The sequence below is a fragment of the Anopheles coluzzii genome, chromosome 3, assembly GCF_943734685.1.
Source record: "Anopheles coluzzii chromosome 3, AcolN3, whole genome shotgun sequence".
Taxonomy (NCBI): domain Eukaryota; kingdom Metazoa; phylum Arthropoda; class Insecta; order Diptera; family Culicidae; genus Anopheles; species Anopheles coluzzii.
This window is the reverse complement of record NC_064671.1, coordinates 94,636,732-94,652,947: the sequence shown is the minus strand read 5'-3', so window position 1 is coordinate 94,652,947 and position 16,216 is coordinate 94,636,732. Positions and strand designations below refer to the sequence as shown.

The 16,216-nt window shown below is 48.1% G+C and overlaps 1 protein-coding gene across 1 annotated transcript; it reads left to right on the top strand.

Moving 5' to 3' along the window:
• Positions 1-6,231: 6,231 nt before the first annotated feature.
• Positions 6,232-14,114, top strand: LOC120958042 (toll-like receptor Tollo). The gene has a single exon (XM_040380580.2). It carries the CDS (start codon positions 8,411-8,413, stop codon positions 12,467-12,469), a length of 4,059 nt encoding a protein of 1,352 aa, XP_040236514.2. The 5' UTR covers positions 6,232-8,410; the 3' UTR covers positions 12,470-14,114.
• Positions 14,115-16,216: the final 2,102 nt, after the last annotated feature.

Sequence of the window (16,216 nt, the reverse complement as noted above, 5' to 3'; positions counted from 1 at the left end):
GTGTACGGCGGAGGCTAGCCTGTTTAAATACGTACAGTAAGCACTCACCGAGCGGCAGACGCATCTGATCAACAACGGTGCCGCTCTTTCTTTGCTATGCCAAGTCAAAGGCTTTACCTACTAAATCGTTGACCCGTGTTCACACTTGATACCTTGTTTGCAACTATTGCATCCGAAGGTTACCCGCTCGAATTCGAACAAGCGACCATAAAGCGTATCGGAATCGTCCACCGCTGCACATCCCGCATGTTGTCTGCGCAAGATCTGCGAAAGCAAAATGGCGCAAGCGAGATCGTCTCCCTGTCAGGCCGTCTAGGCTTAGTCACGGTTGGATTGAAATCAAATCTTTTCGCAAAACCGCCCAGATAACATTTGCTTTGAGTTAATTTTATTGATATTCGTGTTACAACTTCTCACTTACACCGTTGCTTAATGGCGCAGCAGAAAGATCACCTTTGCTGCAGTGGTTAAAACGCTGTCGATGCTAGCCGTATAAGATTCATTGCGCGTTGTCTTATTAAACGTAATCAACGTGTGCTATAAAAGATCAATTCAATAGGAAACCTAACCTCTCCTACCTTAGTAGTTTATGTTCAATAAAGAAGGATACATTTTTGAGCAGCTTTGTTTCAAATTTTCATATCTGCTTCAGACCGTCCTTATTCCCAGACGAAGAGAATCTCTCTGATTCGTTTACTCAAACAGCACTTACCTGACTTTCACTTAAAGAAGAAATAAAAAACGGCATGCTCTCAAAGTTAGCTGAGCTCAGATCGCAGACCACAAGCAAACCACCAGCCAGCAACCGTAGACGAACCGTTGCTCCCGCCACGGGTGGTGAAACAGTTCCCGGAGCTGTCAATTCTTGGCACGTCATCGGTACATGCTTCGGCAGGAGAATCGCACTACTTGCGACCATGTGACGATAATGACAATCGATAGTCCGTTCTCTAGTTAATAATCAATTATGCGAAGCTTGTTACTGAGATACATCAGCTGTCAGTTTGCGGTGCATGTTTCACGCGGTCAATCAACGAATACCCGGCTGCCTAAGTAGTACCATGCAGACATACATACATACCGTCGCTTGTCCCATAGCGCTTCGTTACATATGGCGGGAAAGAAATGATCCTTTCGAAACCATCTGTCAATATAGCCAAACACATGACTGCATTGTTAGATACACTTTTGATATTAATGCTCGGCTTTCCCGGCCTCCCGGCAGCGTTCGTCGCGCACAGAACCGCCGTACGCGATCGCACAATTTCTCAAACCATTGTTGTCCTGCACGAAGCCAGCAGCGAAAAGATGAAACAGCTTCAGCTCAGATGTGCATGTAACATGTTCTCTCTCCATCTCGCTCCGTGTGATATATATATGCACCGTTAGAAGCGGGCATAGATTTCTTTTTAGCATATTGGAATTGCATTACCATAGCTAATGCGATGCAAGCGAAACGAACGAAGCCCGGCCCGGGGCCGGGTGGCTGTTGCATGTCTAGGCATCGCATAAACGACCCGTACAGTTTTGCGCTAGCCGTGCATTCGCGACTCTGCGCTCCGCTGGCATCCGCGTATCGTCCGCGAAAAATCAATAAACAGCGAAATGTGTGCTACTGGGACGCGTGTTGGTGGTGTGAAAGAAATTTAAGGCCAGGCAAAAGCGAACGGCACCACCGGTCGCCAAAAAGGTGGGTGGCAGTAATCCCGATAATGCTAGGCTTACACAGTTCATTCAAACATTAAAATCAATGTGTTCGGATGCCGCACAGCGCAAGCATAAAGGATAAATTATCAACACCAGACATAAGTTGATCATTAAACTTTGCCTGACAAATATGCAGCCAAAACACATACACACACACACACATATACACATTGCGAATAAATCGTCGCTTCCCAATAGTTGGCGGGAGCCGGCGTATCGTTCACTTCAATCTTCTTAAGAAAAGAAATGGTTTTACTGCTCAGCTTCTGTTTGTTCGGAGCGTTTTTGTTTCTTCTCTTGCTTCTTCTCGACCCTCCTATCGCGCCACAGCACAGCGCACCGTCTATCACCGGCTAACAAATGTGTGCACCTCATTCTCGAGACCCCGGGCCAGAGTTTGGGCCCCATTCAACGGAAATTTACAGACAGCACGTCATATGAAACGTCCCGAAAAGAAAACTGCCGCTAATTTTGCCTGTTAATGCGACATTTGGAATAGTAATTAAAAGAATTTACTATTTCATTCAAATTATTTAAATTCGAATCGCCTGTCGCGAGGCCTCGCCGGATCTGTGCCCGGGCCTCGTAAACTTTAGAATGCCGTGAAGGAGGAAGAAAAGATATGCCATTTATTTTATTCGGTTCCCCTCCTGCCATCATTAACAGACCGGGCGGCTATTTATTACGCTCAACCATACAGTTAGCTCTACAATCTCTTGATTAGACCGTTCAACAGCTTCAAAACTGGCCACCATTAGAAACACGCTTACGAGCTGGCATGTGTGTATGCAGAGACAGCAGCAACAGCAACGACAAAAAAAAACTGTCTCACGGTGATCTAGCAGCGCACCACGGCACGATGGTTCACAAAATTCAAATTCCTAAACGAAAGTCTTTAGGACGAAAGCGAATGGCCGGGGCAGTTGGGGAAGGGGTTTGGCACTAACACTGCGGGCAGCCACGTTCTGTTCGGCACCTCGTCAATTTTATTCCACCGCATCAGCAACGCTCAAGTGTAAAACAATAGATTATTACAAGATCTCAGGGTATTAAAAAGCGTTTGGTGGTCGGCCATTTGGTCGTAATCAAGCAACCACAAAACCCTGGCAGCCCTGTTATCCCTTTAACTCGTACTTGTTTCTCCTTTTCTCTCTGTCTCTCTCCTTCAGTTCGTCTCTTTGCATTACTATTTTTATATTTAAAATACGTTTAATTTTGTAATCGCTTTGCGGGCCGGGTTTAAGCTGGGACGATTATTTTTACTAGCAAGCTTTAGCTGGCTGCCTTCAGCACCCCAGAGGGAGTGATCTAGCGCCGATAAGGGGTAATTTATAGCAGCGATCACCTAATTTTATAGGGGCATGATCCTTCACAAACCATAACATTTCCAACGCGGCAAAGGGACGAGAGACGCCACAAATCTTCCCATTTATGACCTGCCAAACGAACTCAAAGTGAACAAAACGCACTACACTGCATCGGATGTGTGACTCGAAAACCCTTAGCCTTACTCCCGAACTCCCCCCTACCGAAACATCGACCATGCCCCTACCAAACACCACAGTGAATGCGAACGGGAGAAAAAAAAAGGTCAAGGATGAGAAACAATTCTTTACCACTTTAAAAATGGCTATCTAATGAAATTCGGAATGGAAAACCTTTTTGTATTCTTCTTCTTCTTCCTTTTCTAAACCTTCATCTGTGTTTGTGTTTGTGTTTTGTGGGTTTCGGAACGTCAGGTGTCAATTGTCGGTCGAGATAAAAGATAAACAAAATTTCAAAATAATGACCCCGAGCCCCGTAGCGTTCTCAAGATAACACAAAAGGGAAGAGAACATGACGAAAGGAAATGTGGATTTTCTGGTTGGTAGCTTCCTGGTAGCGACGAGAACCCACGACGGTTGCACAAGTACCTACCGGTACGGGGTTTCACGAGTGTTCCAGCTGTTTTCTTTTTTCTTCTCACTCGTTTCAAGTGGCTAGGGAAAAGAGCCCTCTAACGAAGATGACCTAGCCGACTGTTTACAGTAAATTTTACACATCCGCAAAAGCTAGCGAACGAGGTTAGAGGATGGATCGTCCCAAAAAGTGATTTTTGTATGATTTTTTTTTTTTTCGGGAAAACTCACACAGTTTTAAACGTCCGTGCAAACGCAACGCTTGCAACGGGCAAGCGCATCGGTTCTCGCTCCATTCCTGCTCTGTGGATCGCTGACGGTTCGCCGCAGAAAGGCCAATTAAAACACGAAGAACCATCGCAACCAATAACTCTCAAAAGTAAATGTTGAAAGCCCCGGCTATATCGTCCAGCCTCGCCGCTTGAAAAGCGATGATTACGCTTTTATCACATTGCACGAGTGAGAAAACCTTCACATCTGATTGCAATGGCTCGTCATCACCCCGTTGCGGGCTGCAGCCTGAGATGAAGGGCGCTTCGAGCGTGGAATCGCATGAAAGTTAAATTTACAAACTACGTCCTTCGGATCAACGGACGTTTCGGACGCTGCAATCATTTTGCGAAAACCGGTAAGAAAACGCTTCGATACGCTGAAAGCTCCAGAAGTTCTCGCCTTGTATCCCAGCATTCTTATCCCATCCGCGTGGCCGCTATGACCCGTGGGCAAGGAGGTGGAGATTCCTTGTTAACACAAAATATTCCCTCTTTTCCTTTAGCCGCAAAACAAGTTTTTCGTTACTTAATTATAAAGGAAGCGAACGAGACGAGGAGGATCGCAAACCGCGGCGGCACACTTCTTGAAGCGATACATCCGTACCACACTGCCGGCTGCCGCGCAGTGCTGTTGTTGGCAGGCCTGCCATCCAAAGCCATTCGCCCCGGTTGCCTGCGCCCGGCGCAGCTCCCATGCCCATGGGGTTAGCTTGTTTTAGCAATTGAAACGTGGTAAACGCTGCGCATAGCCAGCAGACAAACGCGTGATTGCCGAATAGATGTCGAAACGGACAGACGAAAGGCATCTCTTGTTATAATGTACGTGAAACCCATTTCTCAGGCCGCCGGAATGATCCGAAGCAGAAACAAACAATCTATAAATATGACGGCTTGATATTTACGGTTTTATTACACATTATTCAATCACTAATAAGCCTGCAACATTATTTTTCGGAGCATATCTTTTTCAGCACCTCTTATTTTACTGCGCTACCCGTGATTGGACGATCGCGGCACGATTGGGCCGGGACATCGAAACGAAATCATTTTAGACGCCACTTTCCAGCTTTATACGACTGTTTGGTTATGGAGATATTTATGGCAGGGAAGTAAAACATAATTTCAGTCCATGAATCATACTCACATCGTTTTCCATCGCTTCGCTCACTCGCTGGAAACGATTTCAGGGCTTGACTAATTTTATGTTGGTGGAAAAACCCCTTTTCTACGCTTATCCTTCTTCCCACCCATCCCAAGCTCGGATGAGCGAGGCTTCCCTTCCAAAGTATGTCTTTCCGTGCGGTTAAATGCATTCGCGAAACGATGCAACTGCATCCCCGGCTCGACCACAATTTTCCCGCATCTTGCGTAGCAGGAGGTTGATAGAACGAAAATATATCTAATGTTGCTCTCGCAGCAGTGCTCCCCGCCGCAAAGCATAACGAGTCGAAGTTGATACGAATATGAAACCATCGCGCAAACAACGAGCCTACGCTGCTGCCACTGCTGCTCCTGCTGCTGCTGCCACTGCTGCTCCGGAAACCACGCTCGAACCACGCACCACCACTACCATCACCACCATCAACACCACAACCACCGTTCGTTCGCCGCCACCGCTGACGACGGCAATTCCGACGGACCAACACGGTCCGACGAACATCGAAAGGAGATAATTGATCCGGTTTCTTGCTGGTGAAGCAACACAAAAGCAGCAACCTGAACGTAACTCCGTGAACAGGAATTCATCGGGAGTTTTTTTTTTTCTTTCTATCTTTCTTCTCCTCCTTACGGACCCGCGTGTGGAACACGGCAGAGAGAATGAAAAAAGCCTCTGTGTATGCATAAATATTAAAACGCACAACATATGTTCAGCGTATGCTGCCCTTACGGCTGCTTACATCGCTTGCCTGTGTGAGTGGATCATGTTTTCAAGAAAAAGTAAATTTACCTTTACTGGCAAGATCGCTCGGTTTCCTAACCTATACACAGGCGCGAACGATAGCTGCAATTTTCTGCGAGCAAAAGAAAGAGATCAAACTAGTCGCTTGACTTAACTGGTATGCAGTAACAAGCCCGAGCGATCGCCTCTCTTAGCTACAGGCTTAGCTGGCCGGATTATGAAGGGCTTCGGGAGAGCTGAAAGTGCAATTGCATTTGCCATTTTAACCTTCGTCTAGGTGCTTTTCATACTCGACTGTGAAAATTAGTATGAAAAATGTTTCATTTGGCTTTTGTTTTTTCGTTTTTCATTTAATGTATCATGTTAAACTTGCAAAGCTGATGAGAAACTTTTTATTACAACATCTTGAAAACAGGCAGCAATCATTCGGTTAGTTTAGAGAAAATATTCAATAACTAAATATAAGTGAATTTACTTTTAACATTATTTAATTTCAATAACTATACATGACCGATTTTACGACAAACGCAAACTATTTTTCATGAAAAAGTCATAAAAAGCATTAAATACACGAATACAAAGTCAGCGCGTGACGAAACAAGCAACACATCCGCCCGGACAGGTTCGTCGCTTGCCGAAGAGTTGATGTCTTTTTATGAGCGATTGTGCACTTGTCGCGCAGCCCGCTGGAATCGAATTCGCGCAGCTATGTTTTGTTTGTGAGACTTTAACCATTATTTCCTATTATTCATTCTTTGGAAAAGCATGCACATGCCACCCTTTACGTAAGCATTTATGACTGACGGCCAACCGTCAAATGTTCGCATTTCGGTACATCCGAAAATCATTATACCCCACACAGCTGGCACAACTTCTGTTTCTCTTGTGCGCACTGGCGTTGGCCATCCGTTGGCGGAAAATCGATTAAAATTTCTCCTCGCCAAATTAGCCGAGTCTGATTCACGCGATCGATTGTGAGTGACCCGAAAGGCCTCACACTCGCCGGACCTTTGCCACCAAAACGACACAACGGTACGTGTAAAAGATCGCACAACAATGAGCAGCATGAGGTAAACAAGAGCACACTTTTCTATCACCTTGGGGCTCATCCCGGGTGCTGGCTGCCGTGGGGCTGCTGTGGGGTGAGCTGCATTTGTTGGTTTCTGAAACAGTGCGACCGAGGCTGCGAGAGTCTGCGCGCACCGCGTCGACACAGGCTCTCTTCACACGATCGCGAACAACGCTCCGCTGAGGCGCGAGGGCAAAAAACTCGACACATAAATTCCAATTTAGAAAGAGCCCTGCTCGACGCACATCAAACTCTTGATCACGTTCCTACCGAATAAACGGCAGCCATGATTGCATCCCCTTTGCGCGGGCGCGTCTGTAGTGGTGCGATCGGTCCTGGCCAAAGCGCTCAGGTGAGCAGCGCTCTCACGGCGAGCGGCAACATCGATCCTCTCGCCGGAGAGACCCATTTTTGTGGATGCAAGACCGCTCGGGGTACGTGGAATTTCTCAGAACTGACTGGGCTGGCTCAGTCTCAGAGTGGAACGCAAACGGAGAATACACATCCGTTCGGGTGCACGGTGTTACGGTACGAAAAAACGCTTAACGTGGCTGAATTTGAGGTCACGCAACACTTATCAAACGCGCATTAGAAGCGTCTTCACCGTGATAAAGTGTATTCTTCCGGTGTTATCGTAATAGCGAAGGCGATCGATCGTGCCTGTGAATATTGTAAAGTTTTTACGCTCTTTCGCAACGTGTGTGCATTCGGATGAAAATTACCGTCGGAACAAGTGCAACTGTGATCATGAGTGAAAATATGATAATTTTTACTACTCGTGGTTGAATTTCAAAAGATACATCGAAAACTAAAATGACAGTGAAATAACGGGTGTCAGTGATCGTGCATAGTAGTGTCTTTGTTCGTCGTGCGTCTACTTTTATAGTGATTGTGTGCGAGTGCAAAATGCCGTCGGTAAAAGCATAAACCTTACGGTTTACCTTCCACGCTTAAATCTTTTCCTCTGCGCTAGACAACAAGAAAGCTTTGTGATATCTGATGCAATTAGTGTCAAGTTGTGCTGTGCTATTTTGATCCGTGTGTCTTGATAATATGACAAGCTGGTGCAAACCATGTGAGAGAAAGTATTGTGTAAAATGCGTGCATTTTTAATGCAGAGAGAAAACTTCGTCTATCGTCGCGGTAAAGTTGAGCAAAAAGTGTTTCCAAGCTTCATTGTGCAATGCTCTAAAGCCTACCGTCATACGTGAGCTTCAGTTTCGTGAACAACCGTTTAGTGCGCACGGCATGGAAATATGTTAATCCCTACGAATGTGGTGTGAAAACGCAAACCGTATCGCAGCAGAGTGGATTAACAGCAGTGTTTTAATTAAAAACATGAGTATCAAGAGCTTATCGCCATCTTATCGTGCGTAGTGCGTGTGTTTAGTGCGTGTGTGTGTGTGCCTGCCTGAAGGGTGGTGGCGATCGATCATCACTCGATTTTATTGCTTGCGCTATCTTGACTGGCCGAGCGGTGGCGTGAGACGCGCGGTGGTTCCGCGCGTGTCCGTGCTATTGTGTTTGTGGTGTGAACATACGCAAGCAAAGGCAGCGCGTCAAGATGCGTCCCTCGCCGGCACTGTTGACGGTGCTGTTTGGCACTATATTCGGTGTGTTTGGCGCTTCGCTCAGCAAATCGCTCGTCAGCCAGGCGCCCGACGAGTGCCGCTGGGATGGCTACACCGAGGACGATTTGACGCTGCTGTGCCGGCTAAGGACTATCAACAGTGAGCTGGAAAACACGAACTTTAGCGTGCTGCATCCGGAAAACACCGTCCGGCTGCGGTTACAGTGCAACGATGGGCTGTTTTTCCAGAGCAGCCTCAGCCCGGGCAGCTTCAAGCAGCTCACCAAGCTGCACGCGCTGTCGATCGAGTACTGCAAAATTGCGAACCTCAGCGAGGGCTCCTTTCAGGGGCTGAAGCAGCTCGTCAACCTGACGCTGCGCACGCACAACACCGACTGGTCCTCGATCAGCCTGGACATTGCACCGCAGGTGTTCACCAGCGAGCTGTCCAAGCTGCAACGACTCGACCTGAGCCAGAACAATATGTGGAGCGTGCCGGACGGGTTCATCTGTCCGCTGGCGCGGCTCAGCTATCTTAACCTCACGCAGAACCGCCTGCGTGACCTGTCCGTGTTTCACTTTAGCGCCTCGTTAAGCACGCGGCTGTCGAAAAAGTGTGGCAGCTCGATCGTTACGCTCGATTTGTCGCACAACACGATCGACAATCTGCCGCCTGCCATATTTTCCGGCCTCGGAAAGCTCACCGATCTGCGGCTACAGAGCAACGGGCTCAACTACATCGCCGACAGGGCGTTCGAGGGGCTGGTGTCGCTGTCCCGGCTGGAGCTTTCGCTTAACCGGCTCACCAACCTGCCTCCGGAGCTGTTCTCCGAGGCAAAGCACATTAAAGAGATTTACCTGCAGAACAACAGCCTGAACGTGCTGGCTCCCGGCATTTTCAGTGACCTCAAGCAACTGCTCGTGCTCGATCTGTCCAACAACGAGCTCACGTCCGAGTGGATCAATCCCGCCACCTTCCGGGGGTTGTCCAAGCTCATCCTGCTCGATCTTTCAAACAACAAAATAACGAAGCTCGAGCCCACCATCTTCCGCGATCTGACCAGCGTGCAGGTGTTGCGCTTGCAGGAAAACTTCATCGAAAGCATCGGCGAAAACACCTTCCTGGGGCTGGGCGCGTTACACACCGTCATCCTGTCCAACAATCGTCTGTCCACGGTCGATCACTTTACCTTCAGCGGGCTCAACAGTTTGGCGCTGCTTTCACTCGACTACAATCGCATTTCACGCATCGATCGGCAGGCGTTGCGCAATCACTCCGCCCTGCAAGAGCTGCACTTAAACGGCAACAAGCTGCTGCAGGTACCGGACGCACTGTACGACGTGCCGCTGCTTCGCACGCTCGATCTGGGGGAAAATCACATCTCCAACATCGATAATGCGAGCTTCCGGCACATGGCTCACCTGTACGGGTTGCGGCTGACCGAAAACAACATCGAAATCATCCGGCGCGGCACGTTCGAGGCGATGAAATCACTGCACATCCTAAATCTGTCCCAAAACCGGCTGAAAACGGTCGAGCAGGCGTCCTTTGACAACAACACCAAGCTGCAAGCGATCCGGCTCGACGGCAACTATCTCACGGACATTGCCGGCCTGTTCACCAAGCTGCCCAATCTGCTGTGGCTCAACATCAGCGACAACCATCTGGAGGTGTTCGATTACGCGCTCATCCCCACCGGGCTGCAGTGGTTGGACATTCACGCGAACAAAATCACCGAGCTGGGGAACTACTTCGAGATTGAGTCACAGCTAGCGCTCAGCACGATTGACGCCAGCTCGAATCAGCTCACCGAGATCACCGGAAGCGCGATACCGAACAGCGTGGAGCTGCTGTACCTCAACGACAACCTTATCTCGAAGGTGCAATCGTACACCTTCTTCAAGAAGCCCAACCTGACCCGGGTCGACCTGTTCGGCAACAAGATCACCACGCTCGATCCGAACGCGCTGCGCATATCGGCCGTGCCGGATGACCGGCCGCTGCCCGAGTTCTACATCGGCGGCAACCCGTACCAGTGCGATTGCAATCTGAACTGGCTGCAGAAAAGCAACATCGATTCGCGGACCCAGCCCCGGCTGATGGATCTCGATAGCATCTACTGCAAGCTGCTGTACAACCGCGGCCGCACCTACGTCCCGCTCGTCGAGGCGCTGCCAAATCAGTTCCTCTGCAAGTACGACACGCACTGCTTCGCGCTCTGTCACTGCTGTGACTTTTACGCCTGCGACTGCAAGATGGAGTGTCCGAAGCAGTGCACCTGCTACCACGACCAGAGCTGGAGCTCGAACGTGGTCGACTGCTCGCGGGCCGGCTACGACGATCGGCTGCCCGATCAGATCCCGATGGATTCGACGCAGATCTATCTTGATGGGAACAATTTCCGGTCGCTCAGCAGCCATGCCTTTCTGGGCCGCAAGCGGCTCAAGATTCTCTTTCTCAACGGCTCCAACGTCGAGACGGTGAGCAATCGGACGTTTTACGGCCTGAAAGAGCTCGAAATTTTGCAGCTCGATCACAATCTGCTCACCGCACTCAACGGGTTCGAGTTCGAGGGGCTCGACAGCCTCAAGGAGCTGTTCCTGCAGTACAATCGCATAGCGTCGATCGCCAATCACACGTTCGATCATTTGCACGGTCTGAAGATCCTGCGCCTCGATCACAATCGCCTGGTGGAGTTTAACGTTTGGCTTTTGCCGAAGCAGCTGAACGATATCAGGCTCGCGTTCAATGCCTGGTCCTGCGAGTGTGATTACGTTACGCGCTTCCAGGAGTATCTGAAGACGTACGATTTTGTGCGCGATCGGCACAAGATAAGATGCGCATCGTACGTTTCCAGCAATGCCACCGTCGTCCCAGCAACACAGCCGACCGATGCAAGCCAGGCTAGCCCGGCCGAAGAGCCACTACCCGATGGTACCGGCACCGGTGACTTCCTGGTGTATTACGATAACAGCTCCACGCTCTGCACCGGTGCCATCCCGCTGGAGAATGTGATCAACGGAAATTTGACCTCGCGAAAAACCATCCTCTCGCCGCAACCGATCGAGGGCTACATTCCGTTACTGGTAACCGGTCTTTTTGGGTTTTCTTTGGTGATCATTCTGACGCTGGTGCTGTTCGTGTTCCGGCAGGAAATGCGGGTCTGGTTTCACTCCAAGTTCGGTGTGCGCCTGTTCTACCGCAACGCCGATATCGACAAAAACGAGCGCGACAAGCTGTTCGATGCGTTCATTTCGTACAGCTCGAAGGACGAAGCGTTCGTCGCGGAGGAGCTCGCGCCGATGCTCGAGAACGAGGACCCGTCCTATAAATTGTGTCTCCACTATCGGGACTTTCCCGTCGGTGCGTACATCGCCGATAACATCCTGCAGGCGGTGGAATCGTCGCGCCGTACCATCATGGTGCTTTCCGAGAACTTTATCAAATCCGAATGGTGCCGGTTCGAGTTCAAATCGGCCCACCATCAGGTACTGCGCGACCGGCGACGCCGCCTGATCGTCATACTGCTCGGCGAGGTGCCGCAGAAGGATCTCGATCCCGACATTCGGCTGTACCTGAAGACGAACACGTACCTCCAGTGGGGTGACAAACTGTTCTGGGAGAAGCTCCGGTTCGCGCTGCCCGACGTGCCCAACAATCAGCGCCGACAGCACCAGCCGAACATCTCGCTCACACACTCGAACGTGCGCAACAGCTATCAGCTTACCCGTGTGGCACCGAGTAATCGAACCAACAATCAGCTCACCGCCCAGCATCAGGATCCTCGGGGACCACAGGGACGATCCACGGACTATCATGCGACGCAGCAACCGCTGCCACTGCCGGGTCTTGCGTCGGAAATGCAACCGCAACAACTGCACAGCAGCCAACAACAGCAGCAGCAGCAGCAACAACAGCAGCAACAACAGCAGCAACAACAGCAGCAACAGCAACAGCAACAGCAGCAGCATCAACCACCGTCCACACAAGCGCAATTAAGGCCTTCTGCTCCGCTGAACACATCCCCCCGAACAGTTGGCATTCACATTTAAAAGCCCATTAGGGTGGGTAATGCGTTTGTGGTTGAGTAACGAAAAAATCCCTTGTTTTTGTACATAAGCGAACCACTGTTCTGTACAACACAACGAAACGTGTCGATAAATGTAAATATAACGTATGATATTCATATTCGTCTTAGACGTTGTTGCGCGGACGTGGAAATTTAGAGTTGTGCACACGCAAATGAAATTGTGATATTAACACGTATAAGTTATTTGTAAACACACCGATCGCCGGCGCAGCTGTGGCAGAGATTTATATAAAATAGTCAGGGTTGGCGGGCGTTCTACTTTCACGCTCGCAGTTCGCATTTGAATTTGAAATTAGAAATATCTCAGCTGAGCGTGCGAAAACCTGTCGCGCCTACCTTTAAAGTGAGCAATAAAATAATGGCCACACTGGAAATTAACTCTTTCAAACACCGTTTGCAACACGCAATCAAACCGCACAGCATGCCATTCCAGTATTTGCGGAGATAATTTACAAATCAGAACGACCGTACCTGTGCCATGATTAAATGTGGCACACCTTTTTACTGACAATAGAAGGAAAGCAAACAGCAGGATGAAACACATTTTCATTTCGAAGAGCGTTAGAACAAACAGCAGAAGGGTGATAAAAGATGCTTACAGTGAAAAAACGATTAGGACAGAGGAACGATTAGGAAAGTGGCGCAAAAAGGCGAAGGCTGTTATTTGCTCATAGGTGTTATGTATGCTCCATCTAGTCAAAAGCACATTAGAAACAAAATGCACATTGAATTGATGATTCAATCATACCTATCGGACGATTGTGCATTGATTAGAAAACTCGAATGAATACTCTGAGCGCTAGAAAGGGGAACACTATATGTCTTTTTTGTAGAATAGATGCTGCCAGCAACAATCATTCCTACTACTAACGTATACAGGTAAAGAGACTGATGATGAGATCTTGCATATGGGAGGAAATTAATTTGATTAACTGAATCTGTCACTTTTAGTTTACCCCATTTCCACTACTACACCTTGACTTTTGAAGTCTGACAACTATCCACTCAATGAATTCTCGCTTGAAATAAACGCAATCTAAGGTTTCTTCATCACTTAAACGAAACAGTACAGGTAGCACCAGTACGAAGAACGGAGCATTTAATAAAACGCACTCAACTTGCTATCGTCATAGTTAAACATAGATGCAATAAAATCGGTTACTATAGGTAGTATTTAACTGATCCAGTTCGTACTAAATTTCAAAGCGCTAACGGAAGGTTGTTGGGTTTTGTCAGCAATAGATATCGATTGTTAAAACATAAAGAGCAACGTGGTAGCACAGCATTTTTAATCTATACAATAACAGCAATAGCAGGAGGCAAATTATATTCTTTCGAATAATGGAGTTTAAAACGGAAAGAACGGATTTCAACGGCTGTCCATCCGTGTATCCTAACGTTGTTGATAACTTATTGTTTGGCGAACCGTTTCGCACAGAACTGAGTAGAAGAAACTAAATGAAATCGGAGCTAAAAGGTATCCTACTTTTTATTTTTTAGAAAATAACTCAAACTGCCCTAACTGAAGTATTTGTTAGCGAAATGTAGTCTATTCAATTGTAATAAATCAGGCAGCAGGAACATCCTGTTTCAAAAAGTAAACATTACTCGATGGCTCAGTTTTTCTTTCTTTTCGTACATCTGAAATACGGTAGGTAGCCTGGGACAATCGATATCAGGTGAGTATGTTATGATTTTGCTGCTTCTTACGCGAACGCGAAGGAAACCCATACAGCGAGAGACTTCATCGATTCGTCAAGCAACGAACCCCACTGCGCTCTCATTGAGCTTTACGAGAGCATATTTTACAAAGCGTTATGCTCACAATACCACCATACTAATTGAAACCCATTACTTTACCTTCGTTTTGTGCGGTGTATGATTCCGCTTCGGCTGCTTGAACGAGCTGAACTTTCCTGCTCACTTTGTTCATGATTTGAAGCATGTTTTCTGCCTCTATGCATGTCTTAAAACGCAATTAATTTAATTTTGCGTCAAGCTAGTCTCGGACAGCTTCATACACAATTCGTGGTAGATTTCATTTGTGCATGTACGGGTGTGTGCAAACGCATCCGTACACAGCACACAGTACCACAAGGAGATTCAAACGCCACTCCCGGTGAAAGCAAACACGTTGAAGCTTTTAGCCTCCCTTCGCTCGTAGCGTTTTCTTCGCCCCCTGTTTTCGTACGCTTCTAACAAAGTATCTCAAACATACAATTGAAACTGGAGATGGACGGAAATACAAAAAAAAAGAGAGGCATCAACAAAAGCGTCTTCCCGTCATCGTTATCTGATCCACTGACGCGAGCGCTTAGCAATTTGATTCAGATTTGTATCGGAAATCATAGATTCAAACGAACCGAATCCTCCTTCACTTTTGCTTCATTTATCGTGCTGCTGCTGTTGCTGCTGCCACCATTGTGTAATTTTGTTAGATTGCCTTTTCACCGCTGCTGCTGCTGCTGCTGCTGCGGCTTGAAAGCTCCGGTGCTCCCGGGTGCTCCAACGCGCTACACCGCTGGCTGCGTTGGCAGAAGAACTATAGCAGTGATTAAATCGAATTAAAGGGTAGAAGCATAATAGCCAAACGGATGAGTGGGCCAAACACAAGCGGCAGAAGAACGGCCGTACCGGCGCAACCTCTTCCGGATGTGCCACTTCCAACGGTAGAACTAATGAATCTAGCCCCTCCTTCCCCCTCACCGACCGCATTACAAATCATATTGCCCTAATGATAACCCTACGGCCCCACGGGGCAGACATGCAGGCAGGCGGCAGAATCTCAGTCAAAATAGAATCCTCAATCGGAAGGTATTGTTACTTACTCATCATGTGCCTAAAGTGTGTGCTTTCTTTCATAAAGCCGTTTGACGTTCGCTTCTAGCTATTCCGATTCCTTTTTTTCTGTTCTGCTTCTTGCTAGTTGAAACAGTTGTTTTGATTTCGCGTCATAAATTTGTACTACTTCTTCGAACATCTTCTTCAAAAGATGCAGCATTTTTGCAATTTCATAAATGGCTCGATCAATCCATTATATCCGTCCTCGTATCCCGTATAGACTAAACCCACATCCTATCTAATTTAAATGTGTACAAACCAAACAGCTCACACACACACACTCGCTCGCTCGCTCGCTCGCTCGCGGGTCCGTAGAGTTCCAACCCGAGCCCAGAGCGCGCAACACCGGGACCGACCGGGTCCAAGGCACACTCATAATTTATTCTAATTAAATAGTACTGTCCACATAAATTTCGACTTCATTTCGAGGCCGGCCGCTGCGCCGACTGGTTGTTGTTGTGATCGATCCCTAAGCTCAATCTCACTCTCAACAAGGTGTGGATCTTACTCGTCACCCGGCGGGAAGGCTGTTCCATTTCACCAATTCACCCCGGCTGCGGCCATTCTAAAAAGCAAATAAATTGTTTCAAACCGTGAAAAATACGTAGGTTTCACCTTTTATGCGAGTCTAACGATGCGTGGCTCACCCGCTCGGCTCGTTATTCCCAGGGAGTCATCCCGGGAGTCTGTATTTCAGCAGGCCGTTTTCAGCTGCCCCCCCCCCCTTCCTCCCCTCCCCTGATCACCATCGTTTTCGTGTGTTTTTGCCCGCACGCTCTTTTTTTCCTCTGTTAGTTATTCCAATTCGTGGCACCTTCCCCGCCAAGACATAAATTGCTACATTAGCAAGGCGGCATAAAAAGGGGTG